Source organism: Plecotus auritus (genome assembly GCF_963455305.1).
Source record: "Plecotus auritus genome assembly, chromosome: 14".
Lineage (NCBI taxonomy): Eukaryota > Metazoa > Chordata > Mammalia > Chiroptera > Vespertilionidae > Plecotus > Plecotus auritus.
The window spans coordinates 14,274,411-14,297,721 of NC_137780.1; the positions used below are offsets into that span (position 1 = coordinate 14,274,411).

The following is a 23,311-nucleotide window of genomic DNA, read 5'->3' on the forward strand; positions in this document are numbered from 1 at the left end:
TAGAGGGAGATCAGTTTGGTGCTGGCTAATACATTGTGATCAGAACAGAGACTCTGTGCCTCTGAAAAATCTTACTCATAAGCTGGATGTTAAGTAGTATAAAATAAAATCTACAATCTTGTGATAAAGTTGAAGGTTGTGAAAGTAATTACATTAAAAATAAATCTAGTTCCATGTTCAAGGAAAGGAACTACTGTTAATGTGTGTGTCTCTCTGTGTGTGTGTGTGTTTATATATAAACTAGAGGCCCTATGCACAAAATTCATGCAAGGGGCTTGGCCCTTGTAGCCCCAGCTTCATCCAGAAGGTCGTCAGGACAACTCATTCTGCTGTTCGGTCTAATTAGCATATTAGCTCTTTATTATATAGTATATAGAAGTGTAAGGGAAAAAGGTTTAAGGATCTAGGGACATAATTACCATACTTTAAAAATGTGAGGCTTATAATTTTCTGCCTCTAATATCATCTATGTTCTATAAATGACTGTACCTTAGAATATAGCAACCTTTTGAAATACTGGAAATTAAGATGAAACATACCCCAGATGGAATCAAATAGCAAGAACATATGCAAATAACAAATGGAGATTTTTTGTAAATGACTCAAAAACTACAGAGGAAAGGTTCAGGCAGATAATTCCTCATAGTCTCAGAAATTGCAGACAAGATGTAATCACTTAAAACCATCAGAGAACAAATAAAATGGTCCAGACACAAGGTTATTAGAAAACAGAAAAGTGAAAAGTCTTCTATGCTCAGGATATAAATGAAAAATAAAAATAAGAATAAAAATAGTGTCATGACAAAAGTCAAATGAAGAGGGAGAGAGAAGCAATAGAAATAAAAAGACTATGATAATATAAAATTAAAAGGAAAATGTAACAAAGGGAATCTAATATGTACATAGTTGGAGTTTCTGAGATAGTAAAGAAAAATTTAAAAACGCTAAATATATTATTTTTCTTACCTAAAGAAAGATTTAAATCTGTCTTGAAAGTATCCATTTTCCCCATTCCCAATTTTCCTGCTTTACAAAAACTTTTTTACTTTCTTTTTCAGGACATAATATTTTATCAGAATGTAAATTATGAGGCAGTAGATGATTACTTCCAGCTGCAGTAAGTATGACTTTTAGAAGAACCTGCTCATGCTAAATATGCTACTCAGGTTATTGATGTGTGGCTCTCCTTTTATGTGAATGGCCCCATATCCTTTTAAATATCCAGATTGGAAATGCCTTGAAGTGTCTGGATAAATGTGATACCGGTATTGTGTGTAAAAATGTAGAAGATTCCTTGTGGCTAAAGGGAAACTGACTTATCGGAAGTTCTCACTCACCCAATTGAAGAGGCAAAAAAAGGGTGCTATTTCTTGATTCAATACTTTTTGAGCATGTTTACCCTTCATTCCCATCCCAAAGTCTTTACATACTATCCTTAAGCAAAAACTAGAATGCTAATGTTCCCGAAAGTCTTCAACTAGGAGTAGAATCAGATAAAACCCCATCTTCTTTGACTCCTGGAATAAGGTAGCACTAAACACTTAATTTCTGGAGGAAGACAACCAACTTGGAATTGTGTCTTAAGTCATTTCTGTGTTTATCATTGTCCTGACTCAATATATTTTCTCGAAAAATAGCATTGTTTTTCTGGGAAGAAGTCCACTCTATGCCAGGCATGTTCTAGGTATTCAAAATACCTAATGAGCCCTGACCGGTTTGGCTCAGTGGATAGAGCGCCGGTCTGCGGACTGAAGGGTCCCAGGTTCGATTCCGGTCAAGGGCATGTACCTTGGTTGCGGGCACATCCCCGGTGGGAGGTGTGCAGGAGGCAGCTGATCGATGTTTCTCTCTCATCGATGTTTCTAGCTCTCTATCCCTCTCCCTTCCTCTCTGTAAAAAATCAATAAAATATATTTAAAAAAAAAAAAAAACACAAAATACCTAATGAACAAGAAGAGGGAAGCACTGCTGTCATGGACAGATCCCTAGAGGGAGAAGTACTCAAATAAGTAAACAAGATAATGCCAAATAGTTATAAGTACTACTGAGAAAATAAAACAAAGAAGTGGTGGAGTATGGCCAGGAAGGATAGGGAGGAAAATGCTACTCTTAGCCACCCCTTTCCCCTCCCCCACCACCATTTCTCATTCTTCTAATGTCGTGGGGTAGACTGTTGGGCATTTTGGGTGAGGTGGATATTTACTGAGAATTCTGTTGCTGTAGAATACATATCAAACTATCCAGGATACTGAGACTTGAGAAAAAACACCAAAAGCTTTGAAATCAGCCATGATAGGGGGAAAATGTGCCCATAAGAAAAACTGGGAAATTGAAGACAAAATATTTACTTTAGTGTCCTTTACAGATCTATACTATATACTGAACTTATCAAATCAAAGATGCCCTCAAATCGGAAAAAAAGCCATAATTGACATCGTTATATTTAATTATAAGATGCTTCCTGATTTCAAAAGTGTTAAATGAGAAAAAAAAAATGAATCTTAGAATTGGTGAAATATGGTACACTGATTTAAAAATATGAAAATGAGCTATTTGCATCCTCATTTACTTATTACATTTTATATCAATTATATAACTAAGCAAATATTGAAATATAATAAATATTGGGAGAAAAACAACATTTGTTTGTGGTTAGTTTGTATTTGTTTTTCCCCAGTTTTTTTCCAAAAGTAATAACCTTAGCAGAGGTGGCAGGGGAGGGAGGTGGGGAGGGTAAAGCCTTCTAAATTTCTCCTGTGATTTTGAGTCCTGTTTTGCCCGAGCACAAATGACTTATGAGCATTTCATAAGGTAGACAGGCATTGTGTCTGATCTCCCTTTCCATTCCAGTCAGATCATATTGTGCAGCATAATGTGGTGTGCAGACTAGTTTCATAACTTAGTCTTCATTGTTCCAGAGGTGCCATCAATAGGAGGGAACACCTGTAGAGGCTCGAGAAGGAACCACCGCGGTGGCTGCCACCTTTAATAGGGTCAGGAAGCAGCAGGCCTCCGCCCTCCAGGCACTCGAATGGGGGGGTGGGGGTTGAAATGCTGACAGATGCTCATTTCTGTTCCCATTGTGTCAACCCTATGCTGGCCAGAGGAATACCATGAGGTGGGAGTGACTTTCAGGTCTGATGGTGGTGCCCTCAGCACAAGCAGGGCACTGTCACCCCCCCCCCTCCCCAGTCCCCCAGCATTTCTCAGGAGAGGCCAGTCACAGCAGGTACATGGGGCTCTTATCTGCTCTACAGAGAGGCAGAGTCATGTCTACCTCCCTGTGAGTCTATACTCACCTGTATGTGTTGTTTTTCCTAGATACAAGAACACGGGTCTTATGCTAATGCAGGTTAGGCCTAGTGAATTTGCAAAACCATGCCCAATACCCCCAAAGGTAAGTGACACAGGTGAAAGGTTTAAAAAGACTTATTTCGCCCTAACCGGTTTGGCTCAGTGGATAGAGCGTCGGCCTGCGGACTCAAGAGTCCCAGGTTCAATTCCGGTCAAGGGCATGTACCTTGGTTGCGGGCACATCCCCAGTGGCGAGTGTGCAGGAGGCAGCTGATCGATGTTTCTAACTCTCTATCCCTCTCCCTTCTTCTCTGTAAAAAATCCATAAAATATATTTTAAAAAAATTAAAAAAGACATTTCAATAATACATAGATACAAATTTCCAGTTGTAAAAAATAGCCACAGGATGTACAGTGCAACAATTTACTTCAATAATACATGGATACAAATTTCTAGTCATAGTCATGGGGATGTAAAGTACAGCATAGGGAATATAGTCAATAATATTGTAATAACTATGTATGGTGTTAGATGGGTCCTAGACTTATTGGGGGCAACACTTCATAAGGTATATAAATGTCTAATCACTATCTTGTACACCTGAAACTAATATAGTATTGTATATCAACTGTAATTGAAAAATAAATTTTAAAAAATAATGCATAGCCTGGCCAGTGTGGTTCAGTGATTGAGCTTCTACCTATGAACCAGGAGGTCACAGTTCGATTCCCGGTCAGGGCACATGCCCAGGTTGCGGGCTCGATCCCCAGTAGGGGGGCATGCAGGAGGCAGCTGATCCATGATACTCTCATCATTGATGTTTCTATCTCTCTCTCCCCCTCTCCCTTCCTTTCTGAAATCAATAAAAATATATGTATTTTTTAAAGTGATCAAAGAAGTAGGAAAATACAATTAAAACGTTATTATTTCTAATTTGAAATGGAATTGCTTTTAGCTATAGAAATGTGTGGGTCAGAACCACTGAACTTACCAACTAAATTGCTTCGTTTTAGGTGTTCCAAATAGCTGTTGGCTGTGATACCAGTAAATATATTGTGGTTAAAGGGCAAGTATATTTACATTTGACCTGTCTTACTCTTTACGTTTTAAAAACAAGTGGTAAACTAATTGGCAATTATTAGTGATAATTTAGGCTAATGACTGATATGTCCATAGTGTAATAAAAAATTGAATTGACAAGTGTCCAAACCAAATTTGTTTGAACTTTTTGCCAAATCAAATATTACATTTGAGCCCTAGCCGGTTCGGCTCAGTGGATAGAGCATCAGCCTGTGGACTGGAGGGTCCCAGGTCAATTACAGTCAAGGGCACTTGCCTTGGTTGCAGGTTCGATCTCTGGCCCTGGTCAGGCTCATGTGGGAGGCAACCAATCAATGTGTCTCTGTCACATTGATGTTTCTTTCTCTCTGTCTCTCCCTCTCCCTTCCATTCTCTTTCTCTCTCCATATATATATACATATATATATATATATAACATTTGATCATTACTAAAAGTGAAAAAGAAGTAACCTTTTTATCACCAGCATTTTTCTCCACCTTCCCCTTTAATAAGCCAGTTACCATCTTGCACCTTTACCTCTTGACTCTTCAGTCTACAGCTTGTTCCTGAGAAACCAGAGGCAGAAACACTTGCCTCTGTCTTTACCCCAATAATAATTTCATTTCCATAGAGAATTGCTTACATCCACATCATTTTTAATGGGTAACATTTTTAGAGCAAATCTAGCAGAAGCCAGTGTTCCCTCCAGAGCTATGACTTTCATTGATCTGACTGTGGTTCGAAGTGATACACACTGGATTTTGTGTCATCCAATTGCCACAGCTCTTTCTTCTACCTGGGAAAATCAAGTCAATATACAGAAATCTGTCTAGCTGAGGTTAAATGTATAATAGAGACAGCAATGTATTGTGATTCCTTCCCTGTGGTTAGAAGGGGGGTGGTGAGAGTGGGGGAACACTGATTCTTATCTGAGTCTATTTATGAAGTGATTTGCTGTCATTCAAACCAAAGGTCTACTCATCTGTCATTCTAACAATTTTTTTTGAGGACTGAATTGTAACAATCAGTGGCTACATTGATATTTAACACATTGTGGACTAGTAGTTTTGTTGCTAGCTTTACCCAGTGGCCAGATAAGTTTCTATTGAACGAGTACAAAAAAAGTTTTACATAAATGTGAAAGGCACACTTTAAAATTAAATACCCATTGCATTTTGAAGTTATTTATTACATGGTCTTACAAGCTAATATCTTTTTTTAATATATTTTATTGATTTTTTACAGAGAAGAAGGGAGAGGGATAGAGAGTCAGAAACATCCATAGGAGAGAAACATTGATCAGCTGCCTCCTGCACGCCCCCTACTGGGGATGTGCCTGCAACCAAGGTACATGCCCTTGACTGGAATCGAGCCTGGAACCTTTCAGTCTGCAGGTCAACGCTGAGCAAACCGGCTAGGGCAGAAGCTAATATCTTTTTAAAGAATTCTCGTGATTGGCCACACGCCTTAGAACAGAAAACACGCGAATTCTCATGATCCGTCCCAAATGTGTTAAGTATTACCATCTCATCAGCATGGAATCTGCATTTCCAGGAAACGCAAAGGCTAATTGATTTATACAGCCTATAACATCCTGTCTCTGAGATGGTCTACATCCTTGCTCATTAGGGTATGGTCTATGGACCAGGTATCACCTGGGAACTTATTAGAAATGCAGATGTCAGGTTTCATCTCACATCTGCTGAGTCAGAACCTCTCTTTTTAAAAATTTTCCAGAAAATTAGTAGGGGCATGAAAATTTGAAAATAGCTGCTGTAAGCAACAAGTTACGAAAATGAATCCCCAGAACCACTGAACGTGGGTTTCCTGCTTCAGTGAGGGGCCAAGCAACTTGAATCAATCTACTTGTGGGAGGGAGACAGCGATCGTCAAGCTAGTTACTCATCAGAATCATCGGGAGAGCATGTTTACAAAACACAGATTTCAACACGAAGGTCCAGGCCTCTTAGTCAGTGGCCCATTGTTCTGGAACCTAAAAATAACCCTAATATCTTAGATTCAGGTTGTGGTTGTGGTGACCTAAGGCTTTACAGTTGCCAAAGGAGACCTGTGGGGCCCAAGGTACTTCTGACCGGAGACTTGTCAATGAAGGAGGGCATTTCTTGGGTCTAATTTGCATTTGAGATGGGAGATAGTCTAGACTTCCAATATCTATCTAAACACAGAGGTTTATTCTTATGCGTTACCCTGGAAGCAGCCAACAAAAATGGTCAAATGAATAATTTAACTTCCAGAAAATGCTATCATTTCATATACCATGATAGCCTTATGTCTGCGTGAACCCTAATTAGAAATATGTGAATCCTTAAATTACCTGCACAACTGAGTCTCTAGCATAAATTAGAAATGTGTGTTTTAAAAAATGTCTGAGGGCCTGGCAGGTGTGGCTCAGTGGTTCAGCATTGACCTATGAACCAGGAGGTTAAGATTCAATTCCTGGTCAGGGCACATGCCTGGGTTGTGGGATCCATCCCCAGTAGGGGGCGTGCAGGAGGCAGCTGATCGATGTTTCTCTCTCATCATTGATGTTTCTATCTCTCTCTCCCTCTCCCTTCCTCTCTGAAATCAATAAAAACGTATTTTCCCTAGCTGGTTTGGCTCAGTGGATAGAGCGTTGGCCTGGAGGCTGAAGGATTCTGGGTTCGATTCCGGTCAAGGGCACATGCCTGAGTTGCGGGCTTAATCCCCAGTGGGGGACATGCAGGAGGCAGCCACTCAATGATTCTCTCTCATCATTGATGTTTCTGACTCTCTCTCCCTCTCCTTTCCTCTCTGAAATCAATAAAAATGTTTTAAAAAAAATAAAAATATATTTACAAAATTTTAAAATGTATGAGGAATAAAACCACCCACAGAATTTTGTCTTCATTTTTTATAGATTTTCTATCAATTTTCCACAGTTATCAAATAGAAGAAATAAATCAATAGATTTCAAATTCTGGTGTCTTCAGGAACATTAGTGTAACTGATTTTTAAAAATAGAAATGCTAGGGCAACACACTAACCCCAGAGATTATAATTTAATAAGTGACGACTCTGTAATACTCTCAAGTTTTAGAATTACTGAGTTAAATGATTAAATGTTTGTGCAAGTATATAAAAAGAAATGATATTACAATTTCATTATGTTTCCTTTTGTAGATTTGATCACAAAGATTGTCTTCGGCATAATTTCTTTTACATTATTGAAAAGTAAGAAATATTGTAACATAAGCACTGAGTTTTTATTAATTTAGCATCAATAATTTAGAGTCAGTATTTATTCCTATTAACATCAATCTTTTATAATATATGCATTTATTGCTATAAATTTACTTCTAGGCACTGCATCTTTAACTGCATCTCACAAATTTTGAGAAGTTGCATTTTCATTTTTATTTAATTTGAAGTATTTTTAAATTTCTCTTAAGATTTCTTCTTTCACTCATGTATTACTTAGAATTGTATAGTTTATTCTCTACATATTTTTTTAAAAATATACATTTTATTGATTTTTTACAGAGAGGAAGGGAGAGGGATAGAGAGCTAGAAACATCGATGAGAGAGAAACATCGATCAGCTGCCTCCTGCACACCCCCCACTGGGGACGTGCCCGCAACCAAGGTACATGCCCTTGACCGGAATTGAACCCGGGACCCTTCAGTCCGCAGGCCGACGCTCTATCCACTGAGCCAAACCGGTTAGGGCATTCTCTACATATTTTGATAGTATTTTGAAATTATGGTAATCTACTTGATTTTTGTGATAACGCCCTACCCAAACCAAGTAATGGTTTAATGTTTAAGTTTGAAAAGAGAAAAGATAAGTAATAAAATATCTTTTTATAGGTCATATCTGAGGCATCGACCACCTAAAAACTTGGTAAGAAAACTATAATTTTATTAATCAGCCTAATATAGAAAATAACCAATGCATTTTTTCTTTTCTAGAGAGTAAAATATAGTTGGAAAAAATATGGCTGCCCATTGAGAGTTGATTTCAGAAAAAAATTTCACCCTTTGCTTCAACTGTAAGTATATTCTACTAAAATTTGAACTTACTTTCAAAGTTTCAAAATAAAGGATGAAAAGAGGGCTAATTAATCATGCATTTAATAATAAATAATTTTGAGCACCCAATATATGTGACACTAGGTTTTCAGTACTAGTTAACTAAAGTTAGGTAACCCATGGTTCCTGCATGTTGAGAGAGGTTACAATTTAGCACCTGAGACATAAATGGGTAAGAAAGCTGAGACTCTTCTCAGAGGTGTAGGCAGTCTCTTTTTTAAGAAATATATATTTTGATTGATTTCAGAGAGGAAGGGAGAGGGAGAGAGAGAAATATCCATGATGAGAGAGAATCATTGACCAGCTGCCTCCTGCACACCCACTACTGGGGGTCAAGCCCGCAACCCGGGCATGTGCCCTGACAGGGAATTAAACCATGACCTCCTTGTTCATAGGTCGATGCTCAACCACTGAGCCATGCTGGCTGGGCTGTAGGCAGTCTCTTAACCCTCACTTTCCCTCCCTAAATCATTTCCCAAACTCTACTGAAGATAGTTTGATAGAAACTACCTTCCTGGGGTGACATCTGACTTCTTTCTATGGGCCAATAATAACAAAAGCTTGCAAGGAAAGAAACTATTACTAATAAGGGAATAGTGAGATTTCAAAAATATCTCCAACTTAATTCTTATAAACAGTGTTAAAAATATTAAGTAAAAATGCTGTGAGGAAGGCTTTTTTCAAGTAATTTTATATCATTTGCTTGCTTCTCTGACTTTATTCTTGATTTATTATTACAGAAGTCACATAGCTTGTTACAAAAATTTAAAATATATAAGCAAGATAAATGATCATGTTTCTAATTGTTTTGCTGTTATAAATAAAATAATAGTGAATATCCATTTATGCACATGTTTGGACTCTAGTCCAGATATGCCATTAGGATACATTACTGAAAGTAAAATCCTAGGTGTAAAACATCAAAATTGTAGTCAAGGCATTCAGCTTTTGGGGCCCTCTTAGGCTGACAACTTCTGGGATCCCACAGGGTAGGTGAGTGTGGAGTAATGAGTCAGGAGCTCCAATTCAGTTTTGCCATCAAATCTTTTCCTGTGAGGATCCAAAAGGCCTCTGCCAGCATATCTCCCCCCGCAACACACACACACCCACACTCCTCACCATGCAGTTGTATGACTCCACACTGTTTCCTCACCCTCCTGCATCACCTCCTACAATCCCTCTGTCACAGGTCCTCTGAGCCTCCGGTTAGTCTGCTATCTTGTTTAGTGTGATCTTCTCTACACCTGCTCAGGCCACTGCTCCCCCTGGGCACCCCACACTCTCCCTCTCACCAATGCCCAGTGTTCTTTGTTTACTTTATACTAGGGGCCAGTGCACAAATTCGTGCACCTTGAAAGGAACGGTGGGCTGCCAGGCTGCAGTAGGCACAGGGGCGGGTCTTGACCCATCCTCCATGCCCCTGCCCGGCCCCTTCCACCACGACCCTCTGTCCCCTCTCTGCCCACAGCCCCGCTCCCACTGCCACCGCTCCCATGTGCTGACAGCGCTGGCCCTACTTGCACCCGCTGATGGCATGGAGCGACTGGGGACAGCGCCGGCAGTGGGTGCGAGTGGGGCCAGCACTGTCAACAGGTGCGAGGGGTGGCTGCTGCCCTGATGGATCGCCCCTTAGGAGGAGCAGGGGGAGGTGGAGAAGCCCTCAGGGGTGATCAGGGCCAGCATCCGCCACTCGCATCCGCTGATGGCGCTGAGCGATCAGGACCAGCACTGGACACCGGCAGTAGGTGCAAGCGGTGGCTCTGGCACTGTGGGTGCGAGCAGGGCTTGCACTGGCAGTGGGTGTGAGCAGCGGCTCCAATGCCAGCAGCGGGTGGGAGTGCTGGGCAGGACCGTGACGCGCGGGAGCAAAGAATTTTCAGTAACCACCAGAGGCTCTCCCCAATGACAGTGACCGGTGCCCCACCTTGGTCTGGTGCCACTGCTCACTGCTCTATCATCCCACTGCAGCTGACGCCCACCATGTTCCACACACGCCTCCTGGTGGTCAGTGCACATCACAGCAACCAGTTGTTCGGTTGTTTGGTTGTTTGGTGGTTCTGCCATTTGGTCTATTTGCATATTAGCCTTTTATTAGATAGGATGGTGCCTCATCCCCCAGGGGTATACTATTTTAATGTTCTCTCCCAGAGAAGCTCACTCTTCAGCTCACTTCATTCTTAAACAGCTACTCTGCACTAACTACTGTGCTGGGCACTGGGAATTCAAAGGTAAATAAGATAGGATTGCTGCACTCAAGGGTTCAAGAGTCTGATGAATTAGATAAACACATGAGCTGGTAAGCTAAGTGGAATGATAGAAAGAAATAGTGTGGGTGGTTGGCATTGAAACTCAGAGGGAAAGTATCCAGCCTAGCTATGGAAGGAAGGGGGGGGCTCTGGGGAATGTTGCCAGAGAGCATGCATTTGAGCTGAGCCACTGAGTCTTAAAGGATAATGGACATTTAGCTGAAGTCAGGGGAGGGAAGAAGAGAGGTGAGGAAGGTAATCAATTCCACTGGGGAAGCCTTTTCAGCAAAAGTGATAGTTTGAGGAAGGAAGTGTATAGTTCAGGTAGAGTCATGATGGTGGGGCTCACAGGGAGAAATGAAGTGTCAGGAGAAGAGGCTGAAAAATGAGCTAGGTGGACTCAGATCCTGGAGGTCTTCCTCTCCATTCTTCCCATAGAGCACTCTGATTCAACACGTGCTCCAGCTAGTCCCTTCTGGGAAAAGTGCAGAAGATGAATTTCAAGGAAACAAGTCTGAGGAAGCTCAACTGTATAACCAAATTACTGAAATAGCAACAAGAAGAGGAATCATTTATGAGAAAATTAGCGATTATGATAGGCAGGGCTTGCTCTGGCCAGTGGGGCTCACTTAGTTGGGTGTCATCCCAAGCACTGAAAGGTTCCTGGTTCGATTCCTGGTCAGGGCACATGCCCAGGTTGTGGGCTCAATCCCCAGTAGGGGGCGTGCAGGAGGCAGCCGATCAATGTTTCACTCTCACATCAATGTCTCTTTCTCTCTTCCCCTCTCCTTTCCTCTCTCTCTAAAAGCCAATAAAAAAATCTTAAAGAATAGATAGATAGATGATAGGTAGGTAGATAGATAGATAGATAGATAGATAGATAGATAGATAGATAGATGATAGATCTTAGGCAGGGCTTGATAAGTGATAGATGTGAATGGTAAGTGAGGAAGATGAATGAGTCAAAGGTGACATCCATCAGAAGAGATCTTACACAAACTTCCATCACCATATCATTCATCTTCACGCCTCTGTATCCATGAACTCTGTCTTCCTATCACCACAGATTAATTATATGCATATCTAAGGTCTGTCTCTCCATTTGTGAAGTCTATGTATCCCCACCCCTTTCCTAATTAAGAGCATTGCTCCAGAAATTGTCCCCTTTCTCCTGCATCATCAACTTTACCCTCTGGTTTGCCATTTAAATATGCAGCTCTTTCCCGCAACAAAAACAAAAACCTGCTCTTGAGCCCACCACCCCTTTAGCTACTATACTCACTGTCCCCAGTTCTTCTATTCTCTCCCAAAGCCCTGTCAGTCAGACTTTTACGCCCACCACTGCATTGGCCCTGCTTGCCAGTGTGACCAATGGCCTCCAAATTGCTAAACCTACGGCTCAGTTCTTGGTCTAACCCAGCCGTGGGCAAACTACGGCCCACGGGCCGGATCCGGCCCGTTCGGCTGTTCTATTCGGCCCGCGGAGCCGAAAGAGTGGAGGGTTCTCTTGCTCTCCCCTCTGCTCCTTTACTTTGAATTTATATTAGTTCACACAAACACTCCATCCATGCTTTTGTTCCGGCCCTCCGGTCCAGTTTAAGAACCCATTGTGGCCCTCGAGTCAAAAAGTTTGCCCACCCCTGTAACCTCACTTCATCTCATTAACAAGAATGACATATTTGATCATTCCCTTCGACTTGAAATATTTTCTTCAGTTGGCTTCAGGATATTGCATTCTCCTGCTTTTCCTGCTACCTCACTGGTAGCTACTCCTTAATTCCATAGTTTCTCCCTCCCCTCCCCCCATGACCTCTTAATATTGAAATGCCCAAAGGCTCGGGGATTTCTTTTTTGTTAATCCTCACCCAAGGATATTTTTTCCATTGATTTCTAGAGAGTGGAAGAGAGAGGGAAAGACAGAGAGAAACACTGATGTGAGAAAAACACATCGATTGGTTGCCTCCCTGCACCAACCCCGACCAGGGCCTGGGCCAGGGACGAGCCTGCAACCGATGTACGTGCCCTTGACCGGAATCAAACCTGGGACCCTTCGGTCCACAGGCTGATGCTCTATCCACTGAGCCAAACTGGCTAGGCCAGTGTTCGGCAAACTGCAGCTCGCAAGCCAGTTTGCGTCTCTGTTGACTAATGAGTTTGCCGACCACTGGGCTAGGCTCAAGGCTTTCTTTTCTTTTCTCTGTCTCAACTTGTTCTTCTTGTAGTATCATCCAGTCTCATGGACCTGAATGTCTCAATATACTGATAAACCCCCAAAACTCTATCTCCAGTCTGACTATCTCCCTTGCATTAGTCAAACATGCATTAGTCAAATATGGCCAGATTATGCTGCAGTAACAAAGAAATTCTAGCATCTCAGTGTTCCCTCTTTTCATGTTATAGTCTGACATGTATCATAGCTACATATCTGGTTATGGCTTCCTATGTTACCACTATGAAAAAAGAAGACTGGAGGATTGCATTAGATGTCTTAAAGGGCCAGCCTAGCCATGGTTTACACCACTTCCACACACATGTTATCTGGAACCTAATGCCATGGCCCCAGTCTAACTCCAAGGAGGGCTAGAAAATGTAAACAGCCACAAGGATATTTGGTGAGCACTGACAGTTTCTGCAGATTCCTGAACTCCAGGCCCATAAATTCACTTAGATGTTGAACAGGTATAATATCATTTTTCCACTTAGTGAAGAGAGCTCTCAAACTTACCCTGTCCAAACTGAACCCCTGATCTTTCCCTCAGAACCTATTCTATCAATAATAGCCTTCCTCATTTCGTCTGAGAGCAACTCCATTCTTCTGGTATCATTTCTCCTCTAATCTATCCATAAATTCAATGCAATTCCAATAAAAATCCCACCAGGGTTGTCAGCAGAATGTGACCAGCAGATCCTAAAAGTTATACAGAAAACAATGGGCCAAAAGCCATCAGACAAATGTCTTCCAGAATTCAATTTCAAGAAATAGCAAAGTAATTTTTATTTGACATACACTCTGCCCAATAACAATTACCTATGTTCTTAACAAAAATGTAATACATAGTTGTGTAGATGCACTGGAGAGCAAAACCACATGATCCTTGAAAAAAGGGAAGATTTCTAAGTGAGAGTGTTCTCTGAGGTCACCCCCCAGTTTGGGGCAGGGTACAAGGGAGCAGGGCTTTAACAGAAAGTGATGGTCCCACTGGATTTAAGAGACAGACATTGAAGTCTGGGACTGCAAAACAGCTGTAAATTTAGATTTTAAAAACCTATGAAAGGACAGTCACACAGAGGGGAGCAACAGAAATATGGAAAACGCTTTCCTCAAATGCTTGGCCAACTCTTAAACTGTGTGTGTACAAGGAGAGGAAGAGAGATTTCAATAGCCAGCTGATGCTAAGAAGAGGACGTTTGTTGTGTAAGTCCCACCACCTTGCTTAGAGGGTACCGGAGAACACACCTGATGGATTCCATTGAAACCGAAAGGGTGACGACCTCTGATAAGTAAGCTAAAGACAAAATGCTATGCCCTAGGATTTAAGGGCAAAACTAAACATTTTTAAAGCCCTACAAATCATAAAATTAAGCCTTAACAGGATCAGAGAGACCCAATCATTATTTATCTTCCTTCCAGAACAAGAAAATAGAAAGACCTTTTAGAGGAAAATAACAAAACCTAGAGTCTCAACAATGTATAATTTTAAATGTTTGGTACAAAATAAAAAATTACTAGACATCCAAAGAAGCAGGAAAATGACCCATAATCAATAAAAGGCGCCGAAAGTAACAGACTACAGATGACCCAGACTCTGGCTGGCAATAGCATAAAAGGACTTTAATATAGCAAATATAAATATATTTGAAAATTCTCAGGAAAAATGTAGAGAATGGGTAAAGTGGTGGGGAATCTCAGCAGGGAAATGCTAAATCTTTTTTTAAAAATGGAATGCTAAAATGTAAAAATACAGCATCTGAAATTTAAAAATAAAATTAATAGGATGGTTTAATGGCAATTGGGTAAAGCAGATTAAAAGGATTAATGAAATTATCGCAGTGGAAGCACTTTTTTCTAGAGGTAACTTACTTGCATCTTTGCTACCGGGAATCGCTTAACAAAGCTTCTTGCCTCCAATTCTCTTAGGATAATCAACCAAATATTAGAGGCTAACTATAGAGGGACAGAACAATAGGCTCAGTATCCAGTTCAACTGAATTATAGCAATACATACTTGATAACAGAGTATTCAATTAGGTGTTTATGAGGGCCAAATTTGGGTGCTTATTAATTAAGCTTTGAGAAGCAGGCAGACGGGTAGTCCCTGGGAAATTAGCCTGTAGTCTGGGACACCAGATTACCTTACCTTTATAGAGAATGGCTCAGGAACAAGGCTGGGCAGAATTTTACAGATAAAAGGACAACAGATTCACCATTAAACACTAGCAAGAATGAAGCAAGTCCTGGGAGTATGGTCCAGCTGGCAATGCAAGTCATCCCAGCTGCCTTTTTGCTTTCTCAACATTCATGACAATCCCTCCCAAACTAAAATGTGGTGCCACAGAATCCACCCTGCTCTACTCTGAGGCAGGGAGTTCAAGAACAGGCATTATGGGTATTTTAGGAGCACTCAGGATTTGTTTTCATCAGATACTAGAGGCCCAGTGCACAAAATTCTTGCACGGATAGGGTCCCTAGGCCTGGTCAGCGATCAGGGCTGATTGGGGCCTTCTGGCTGCCAGCCAGGACCTTCCTTCATTACGCGCCGCCCCCTTGGTGATCAGCGCACATCATAACGAGCAATCGAACTCCCGGTCTCCTGGTTGAACTCCCAGTCTCCCGTTGAACTCCCGAGGGACAATTTGCATATTAGGCTTTTATATATATAGATGGGAAGACACATAGACAGAAATGACTGTCGTGAAGGAAGACACTTACTTATTCTACACACTGATCCCAGGAAACAGGAGGCACAGCAGGTCCTATGGGGCCACATGGGAAGCACCAAGGTCGTCAGGGGCAAAGTGAATGAGGGGAAGCTGGGGCGAGAGCCTTTCCAGCGTCTTCTGTGGGAAGGACTGGATCAGGAGGGTAAAGCAGGCTTAGGATTGTCCGCTTTGAAAAATGTGAGCAGGCTCTGGGCCTCAGAGCTGCCCCTAGCTGTCTGACACCTGGCCCCGGGTGATTAGGGCAGTTGGATAGTGGCTCAGAGCCCCCCCAGGAAGGAGGTGGTTGGGGTGGGGGCTCTGGATTGGTTGATTTGCCTAGGAAAGGCATGCTCAAAGGCCAATTATTTGCTATCTCTACAAATTAATTAACCCTGGGAGGGTCAGTCCCTCCAGGGTCACACGGCCCAGGATTGAAATCATGTGTCTGCAGGGTCAGTGGAGAGGTCTCTCCTTCCCAAAAGTGGAAGTTGAAGAGGGAAGTCGCAATTGTAAGGCAGTTAGTTGCCAACTAGTGCCATTTCTAAATTTCCCAGATTTTAGTAACACTAATCTTCTATTAGTGAACATTAATGAAAATGCTTACCCGGGCAAGTATTTTTGTCCCATAATCTCAATGAAATAAATAAAATATTACTTAAGATCATTTTTTAAAAAGTATTTATTTATTAAACTGATTGGGATGATATTGGTCAACATGAACATACAGATTTCGGATGTGGGTTTCTATGTTGCATGATCTGTATTTTGCATCGGGTGCCCACCACCCAAAGTCAAACCTCCTCCTGTCACCGAATATTAGGACTCCCAAACCCAGAAAGTAGGGGTCATGCAATTTATCCTACTGCCACTAGATGGCACTGTAGCTTATTGTTTTTTTGTGAGTGTTAAAAGATGCCCCTCAGAGTTCAAGATCCTTTTCATTGAAATAAAACATATGGCTTTGCAACTAGTCTCAGTCATTCAAAAAATCTGATCGCTTATAGAAGATGCAATCAAGCATGCTGCACCTTCTGAAGTTCTAGAATTAGAGCTTTACTGAAGCCTGACCCAGATCTCTGGAACTGTGTACAAAATTGGGTATATTCCCACACATGTGTTAGTTCTCTATGACTTTCCTCCCGCTCCAAGAACGAGTCCGCTGCTCGTTACTCACATCCGAGCTCCTCTCTTTACGATTTCTAAGAAAAATTCAGATGAAAATGAAATAGCTTCTCAGATACCACTTTCTGACACTTAAATGTTTTCTGCCCAGTTGGGACAATAACTGCTTTTAATGAACAGGAGCGGATGGTAGCAATTTGCAGCTGGCCTGGGAAGCCGGATGAAATAGCTGCAAAGTCAGGCAGAGACCTGGGCGGTGAATAAGGAGAGGCCAGCAAGGATCTGTTGTTTTTATGAATAGACACAAGATGGGACCCAGAGAACACATCAGACACGAGGCATCCTGCCTGAGCCCGAGGTCCTGAGTGAAATGCCCGTCCCAGGAGCGCGGGGGACAATTCCATGGAGAAAAACAAGCAATCACTGACAGAGAAGGAAGACCCAGAGCCATTTTAAATCAGTCACAAGCTCTGGTTGGCAAAGTGTGCCTTTATCAGTACCTGAACTTTAACTTTGGTCTCAAGTCCCTGTTTTAATTGATTTAGAGAGGAAGGGAGAGGGAGAGAGAGAGAGAAACATCAATGATGAGAGAGAGGCATTGACTGGCTTCCTCCTGCACACCCCCTACTAGGGATCAAGCCTGCAACCCAGGCATGTGCCCTGACCCAGAATCAAACCTTGACCTCCTGATTCATAGGTCACCGCTCAACCACTGAGCCACGCCAGCCGGGGTCAAGTCCTTATTTCTTAATGATAGCAGGAAAAAATAATCTTACTAATTTGAAGTAACACATCTGTTTTAAAACTCACTGAGTTTGGGGTAAATACTCTAACCTCAATGGGGCGTATGTCTCAGGCGCCCGTGTCAGGGAGTGGGCAGCCTGTCCATGTTGGACCACGTGCTGGCGCCTGCTGCTGGCAGCAGTCTTCACGTGTCCCTGAGTATGCGCAGTGCGTGACCGTCACTCCAGGAGCTTCTGATGACTCTTGCTTCTCAGCCCACCTCAGTTCTCCCGAGGGCAGCTAACCCTCTGACCCCAGTGTCACCTCCAGCCGCCTCCTCCAGGGAGACCTGCAGCGTCTCCATCCTCATCGTGTTCATTCTGTGGGTTAATTCCCCAGTCATACTAGGCCACACTGGATATTCGTTGATTAAATGACACCAGGGGATCTTGCTCTGCCCTCCCTCCCTCCATTGCTCACTTCCATCTTTCTCCCTGCTGCCAGCCTGCTCACAGGGCCCCGGCCACCCTCGCCTTACCAATACATGGTTCCTGTCAAGCAAAGGGAAGTTACAGCTCCAACTGTTAAAAAAAAAAAAAAAAAATAACTGCTTTGTTACTATCTGGTGTATTCTGAGAGCTGAAGGAAACCCACACAATAGGTACAGAGATGGTTTCACAGATAGGAGCGTGGAGACATCGAGAGCTGAAGGAACTTGCCCAGGTCACAAAGCTGTTCAGTGATCAGGACAGGATTTAAACCTAAGCCCATCCAACTCGAAAACCGGAGCTCTCGATCCCTCTGTTCCACTGGAAAATGAAACCAGCCACTGAAAGTTAATTTATGAAAAAGAAGTCATTGTCATGTAAAACAGCCTTAAAGGGGTCAGAAGAAATAAAATAATGTTTATAGTAGGATGATGCAATTGTGTTTTGTGTTTGCTGTTTTTCAGATACAATGAAAATGGCTATATCGAAGATGTTGAAGTAAATTTCATAGTATGGGAAATCCACGGCAGGGATGACTACTCCTTTAACATCTCTATGAAGAAGGTACGCCATCCTAGAACTAAATAGAATTTAGCATGCAATCAGACATGTCTTTCTATTTTAAACCTATATATAAATTATCTAAGGAAAATAAAACCAGCCTGCTGAGCGTAGGAAAAAAAGAAGCCTATAACCTCTATAGCCTATGACTGCTAAAATTAATTTACGAAAAAGAAGTCATTGTCACATAAAACAGACTTACGGGGTTAGAAAAAATAAAATAATATTTATAGTAGCATGATGCAATTATAGATCAATACTTTCTTTTCTCTCCACACTATATTTAATGTTGGAGAATTTATGAGTCTGCCTCTGGCTTCCAGACATTGATCACATTTGTGCTAAATCAGACAGACACTCTCCCGGCTTCACCTCACTTGGGTTCTTTGCATCATGTGACTCGCTGACCTTGACTTCACTGTCCGCACTCTCTCCGGGTTTTCCTGCATCTTCCACGCCTGGTGGAGCGTGGCGTGCACAGTGAATCTCCCTTATTCTGCCTTTCACTCTGCAGGCCACGGCACAAAGGCCTTGCCACCCCCACTCCCACGTCCCTCCCAGCCGCCCCTGCGTGGGGCTTTCTGCCCTTGAGAGGGCATCATGACGGAGCTTCTCTAGAAGTTACAGCCTTGATTCCTGAGAGTCCCCAGAGAGCGCATGCTCAAACAAAGCCAAAGCGACCTGCTCCTTCCAAAGTAACTCTCTCTCCCATCAGAGACCTTAATTCTCCGGGAAGGGCCACCCACCGGCGGGCAGCTGAGAAACCTCCTCCCACCTGCTGGCCTCCCCCCCCCCCCCCGCCTCCCCCCCCCCCCCCCGCCTCCCCCCCCCCCCCCCCCCGCCCCAGAGTACTACTGCCAGAACTAATTGCCCTTTAATTAGGTACCAAACATAATGCATCGCGCCACACATTCCTCCTGCGCTTGTTGAACACTCAATATGTAAGTCCTGTTCTACTTTCCCAACCCAGTCCCATCCTGAAACTATTCTATCCTTGGCCCAGACTCCCATTACTCTCCAGCTTCTCAAACTTTCCCAGTGTACCTTAGGGTTCAATGCTCTGAAGGCCTTCAATTTGCGTTCCTCACAAGATATCATTTTCCCTGTTTTCCTACCAAATCCTAGTTTTCTCTCACGGCTGAGCTGTGGGATGGATGTTCTCCCTAATCCACAGTATTATTCCCAGATTGTCTCCTCACCCTAAGTAAAACGTCATTTGTCATCCACTCCATCCCTGCTTGTGACCATCAGTTACACAGACTGAGTGATTTCTCCTCCTGCCCTGAGGAGAGTCACAGTGGACTCCTGACTTCCCCCAGCCATCAGGCGGGGTCACTGGGGGAGGGAAGAAGCTCTCTGAGCAGGGACTGCATTTTCCAGCCCCGTTGTTGTGGAGCTGGGGCCCTGTGACTGGGTCTCACCACCGGACTAGGAGCAGAAGGGATAGTATCATTTTCAGGATGAAGTGCTTAAGGAGGCACCACATGAACCTCCATGCTTCCTGTCTTCCTTCACATGTCAATATATTGCAGCAACAATGAAAGATGGAGTATTTGAGAGCTGGGTGAAAGGATCTAGTGAGGGGGACTTCAAGGGGCCACCAGACAGAAAAGTCCTGAGCTCCTGATTCACTTCTTTGTGATCCCAAAGAACCACCTAACCAGGGATGTCTGTGTGGTCAAGAATTAAACTTTTAATGTGTAAACCCGAGAGTTGGGGGTTATTATTGCAGCAGAGCAGAAATGATCTCAACTAATAATATCACTCCCCCTACCGAAATTACATTTAAACTCACACATTTCAGTCTCTGATCTCACCCTCCCCAGTTCTCTCATTGTTACTCCCACTGCTTCTCTGACTCTTGCTTTTTCTCACACGATCTAGGTACCCATTATACTGAACCCTATGCTTTCTCCCTCTCTACCCCTCTAACCCATTTTTCTTCTTTTCTTTTCCTATCTAATTTAAGCAAGGGGTGCATATGTAGGCTGGAAGAAGTTAGACAAAAATTCTGAATTTGTATAAGACTCAATATAAACTCATGAGGTATTAGATATTGACCTGGATGTAAATATATGAATATCATATATATATAGAGAGAAATAGATAAATTTTTCCTACTCTGTCCTTTAAGATTCCTGGAAACATAACTAATCAGTAGCAGTAAGTGTCCTCGGTATCCAGATTGTTGTCTTGAAATAGCATTTCCCACTGAAAGTACTTGGAGATTCTTAGATGAATGACTGATTCCAACCGGAAGGAGGGAATGTACGAGACGAACTTGCAGTCGTTTGGCATACCCAGTAGCAAGGAAGTATCCAGCCTGCTAGGTCTGCCAGCAGTAACCAGAAGTCACCGTGAAGAACTTCCTCCAGGCCAAAGATGGGACACGCTGAGCTTCATCAGGATTGTTACTGCGATGGGTCAAACCCATTGAATGCGTTAAATCTATGAGCTCACGGTGGTTTTTCTAAGTTCACCTTTGGAGATTGATAGCAAACCAATTCCTTATTTTGAAAACTGGCAAATACAGAGAAAGAAACAAATATTCATCCTACCTTCCTCAAATAAACGGTACCAGTGGTTCATCAAAGAGTAGATGAGGGGAAGCATCTCTTATAAGATTATTAACAGTTCACACATGAAAAAGGGCAGAATTAAAATATCACCACTTTACAACCCAAATAATAGAGGTTGTTACAAATAAATTTATCTCAACCAATTTGCCAATGGACAAATGGATAAAATGAACAAATGCCAAAGCTTCTTGTATTCCAAGAAAAAAATAGAAATCTCTAATCCAACTTACTTTGTGACTCCAAGAGAACTTTAAAACAAAACAGAATTATGAGACAATCTCACTCATGACCATTGATACAAAACACCAAAACAAACCAGTAACAAAACTCATCAATATAATAAAAATATTATATCCTGCCCTGGCTGGTGTGGTTCAGTTGGTTGGGCATCATCCCATGTACCAAAAGGTCGCCAGTTCAATTCCCGGTCAGGGCACATGCCTAGGTTTCGGACTTGATCCCCAGTACGGGGTGTGCAGGAAGCAGCTGATTGATGTTTCACTCTCTCTCTCTTGAAAGAAAGAAAGAAAGAAAGAAAGAAAGAAAGAAAGAAAGAAAGAAAGAAAGAAAGAAAGAAAGAAAAACAGACCAAGTTTTGTTCATTTCACATAGAAGAGTTGAAAATCAAAGTAATCCACTATATTACCAGAATTAAGAAAAGGTATAAGATTATTATAATAGTTGATGAAATATTATTTGATTTAATAAGTATCATCCATATATAACATTATTATTTATTTATTTATTTATTTATTTATTTATTATTGCTTTTCAGAGAGGAAGGGAGAAGGAGAGAGAGATAGGAACATCAATGATGAGAGCGAATCATCTATCAGCTACCTCCTGCCCGCCCCACACTGGGATTGAGCTGGCAACCTGGTCATGTGCCCTGACCGGGAATCAAACCTGGGATCCTTCAGTTCACAGGCTGACCCTCTACCCACTGAGCCAAACTGGCAAGGGCTAACATTATTTTTTAAATAAATATTAGAAAATTATAAATAGATGGTAACTTCCTTAATCTAATAAAATATAGATATTAAAAACCCTATAGAAAACATCATACTTAAGGTGAAAATTTGAAAACCTGAAATCAGGAATAAAATAAGAGTGCCAATTACCACTACTTCAGTACAATATTGTTCCTGATCTTTGTAAAGGAGCAAACTATAAACAATAAAACTATATAAAAAGTAAAAGGATTGGAAAGGAAAAAACGAAACTGTCATATTCACAGGTAACATAACTGTTCATGTGAAACAGTTCAAATTAAATGAATTTAAGACGTTCTCTCCATACAAGGTCAATACACAGAAGTCTATTGTTTCTCTGTATATCAGCAAACATTTAAATAATTAAACATTTTTTTTCAAAATATATTTTATTGATTTTTTTACAGAGAGGAAGAGAGAGGGATAGAGAGTTAGAAACATCGATGAGAGAGAAACATCGATCAGCTGCCTCCTGCACACCCCACACTGGGGATGTGCCCGCAACCAAGGTACATGCCCTTGACCGGAATCGAACCTGGGACCTTCAGTCCACAGGTCGACGCTCTATCCACCGAGCCAAACCAGTTTTGGCTAAACATTTTTTTAAAAATATAGTTTTCAATGGCATTAAAATATATGAAGTACTTATGAATAAATTGATATACTATATATATATATATATCTTGACAGAGTGGTTGTTTAAATGAGGCCCAGACGTGGAAGTCAATGATCGCGCTTAACAAGGACCTCCCATTAGAAGAAGTTTGGGGACCTGAGGTAAGAAAAATTTTACCTTGCAAACTGCTTTATTTATTTTTATATCATTTTATTGCTTTCAGAGAGAAGAAGGGAGAGGGAGAGAGAGATAGAAACATCAATGATGAGAGGGAATCATTGATGGGCTGCCTCCTGCATGCCCCACCCTGGGGATTGATCCCGCCAGGCATGTGCCCTGCCCGGGAATTGAACCTTGACCTCCTGGTTCATAGTTCAACCCTCAAACACTGAGCTACACTGGCCAGGCAGAAGAACATTTCTAATGCCAATTACCAACCCTTGTCCGTTTTCAATTTTTTGCAATTGAATTTTCTTAAATTTAAATTAATGTATGTTATTTGGAGAATCAAATCATATCTCATGAATAAAAGGTGACAGAGAAGGTACCTCAGCCTATAAAATGTTCACCCTAAAATCAGAATGTTACTTTGCTTCTGCATCAGAATCTATGCATGTCAAGACAAAGATAAATACAAAT

General features: G+C 41.9%; 1 protein-coding gene across 1 annotated transcript in view; it reads left to right on the top strand.

Moving 5' to 3' along the window:
- Window positions 1-23,311, top strand: part of CATSPERE (catsper channel auxiliary subunit epsilon) — a gene marked incomplete at both ends in the record, with an annotated part of 78,024 nt that overhangs the window by 43,504 nt on the left and 11,209 nt on the right. Inside the window, 8 exons of the mRNA XM_080651072.1 lie at window positions 1,059-1,117; window positions 3,322-3,397; window positions 4,309-4,361; window positions 7,518-7,568; window positions 8,204-8,237; window positions 8,306-8,385; window positions 18,389-18,488; window positions 22,747-22,833. Of these exons, the coding sequence (XP_080507198.1) occupies window positions 1,059-1,117; window positions 3,322-3,397; window positions 4,309-4,361; window positions 7,518-7,568; window positions 8,204-8,237; window positions 8,306-8,385; window positions 18,389-18,488; window positions 22,747-22,833 (540 nt within the window). The remainder of the gene's footprint in view (window positions 1-1,058; window positions 1,118-3,321; window positions 3,398-4,308; window positions 4,362-7,517; window positions 7,569-8,203; window positions 8,238-8,305; window positions 8,386-18,388; window positions 18,489-22,746; window positions 22,834-23,311) is intronic.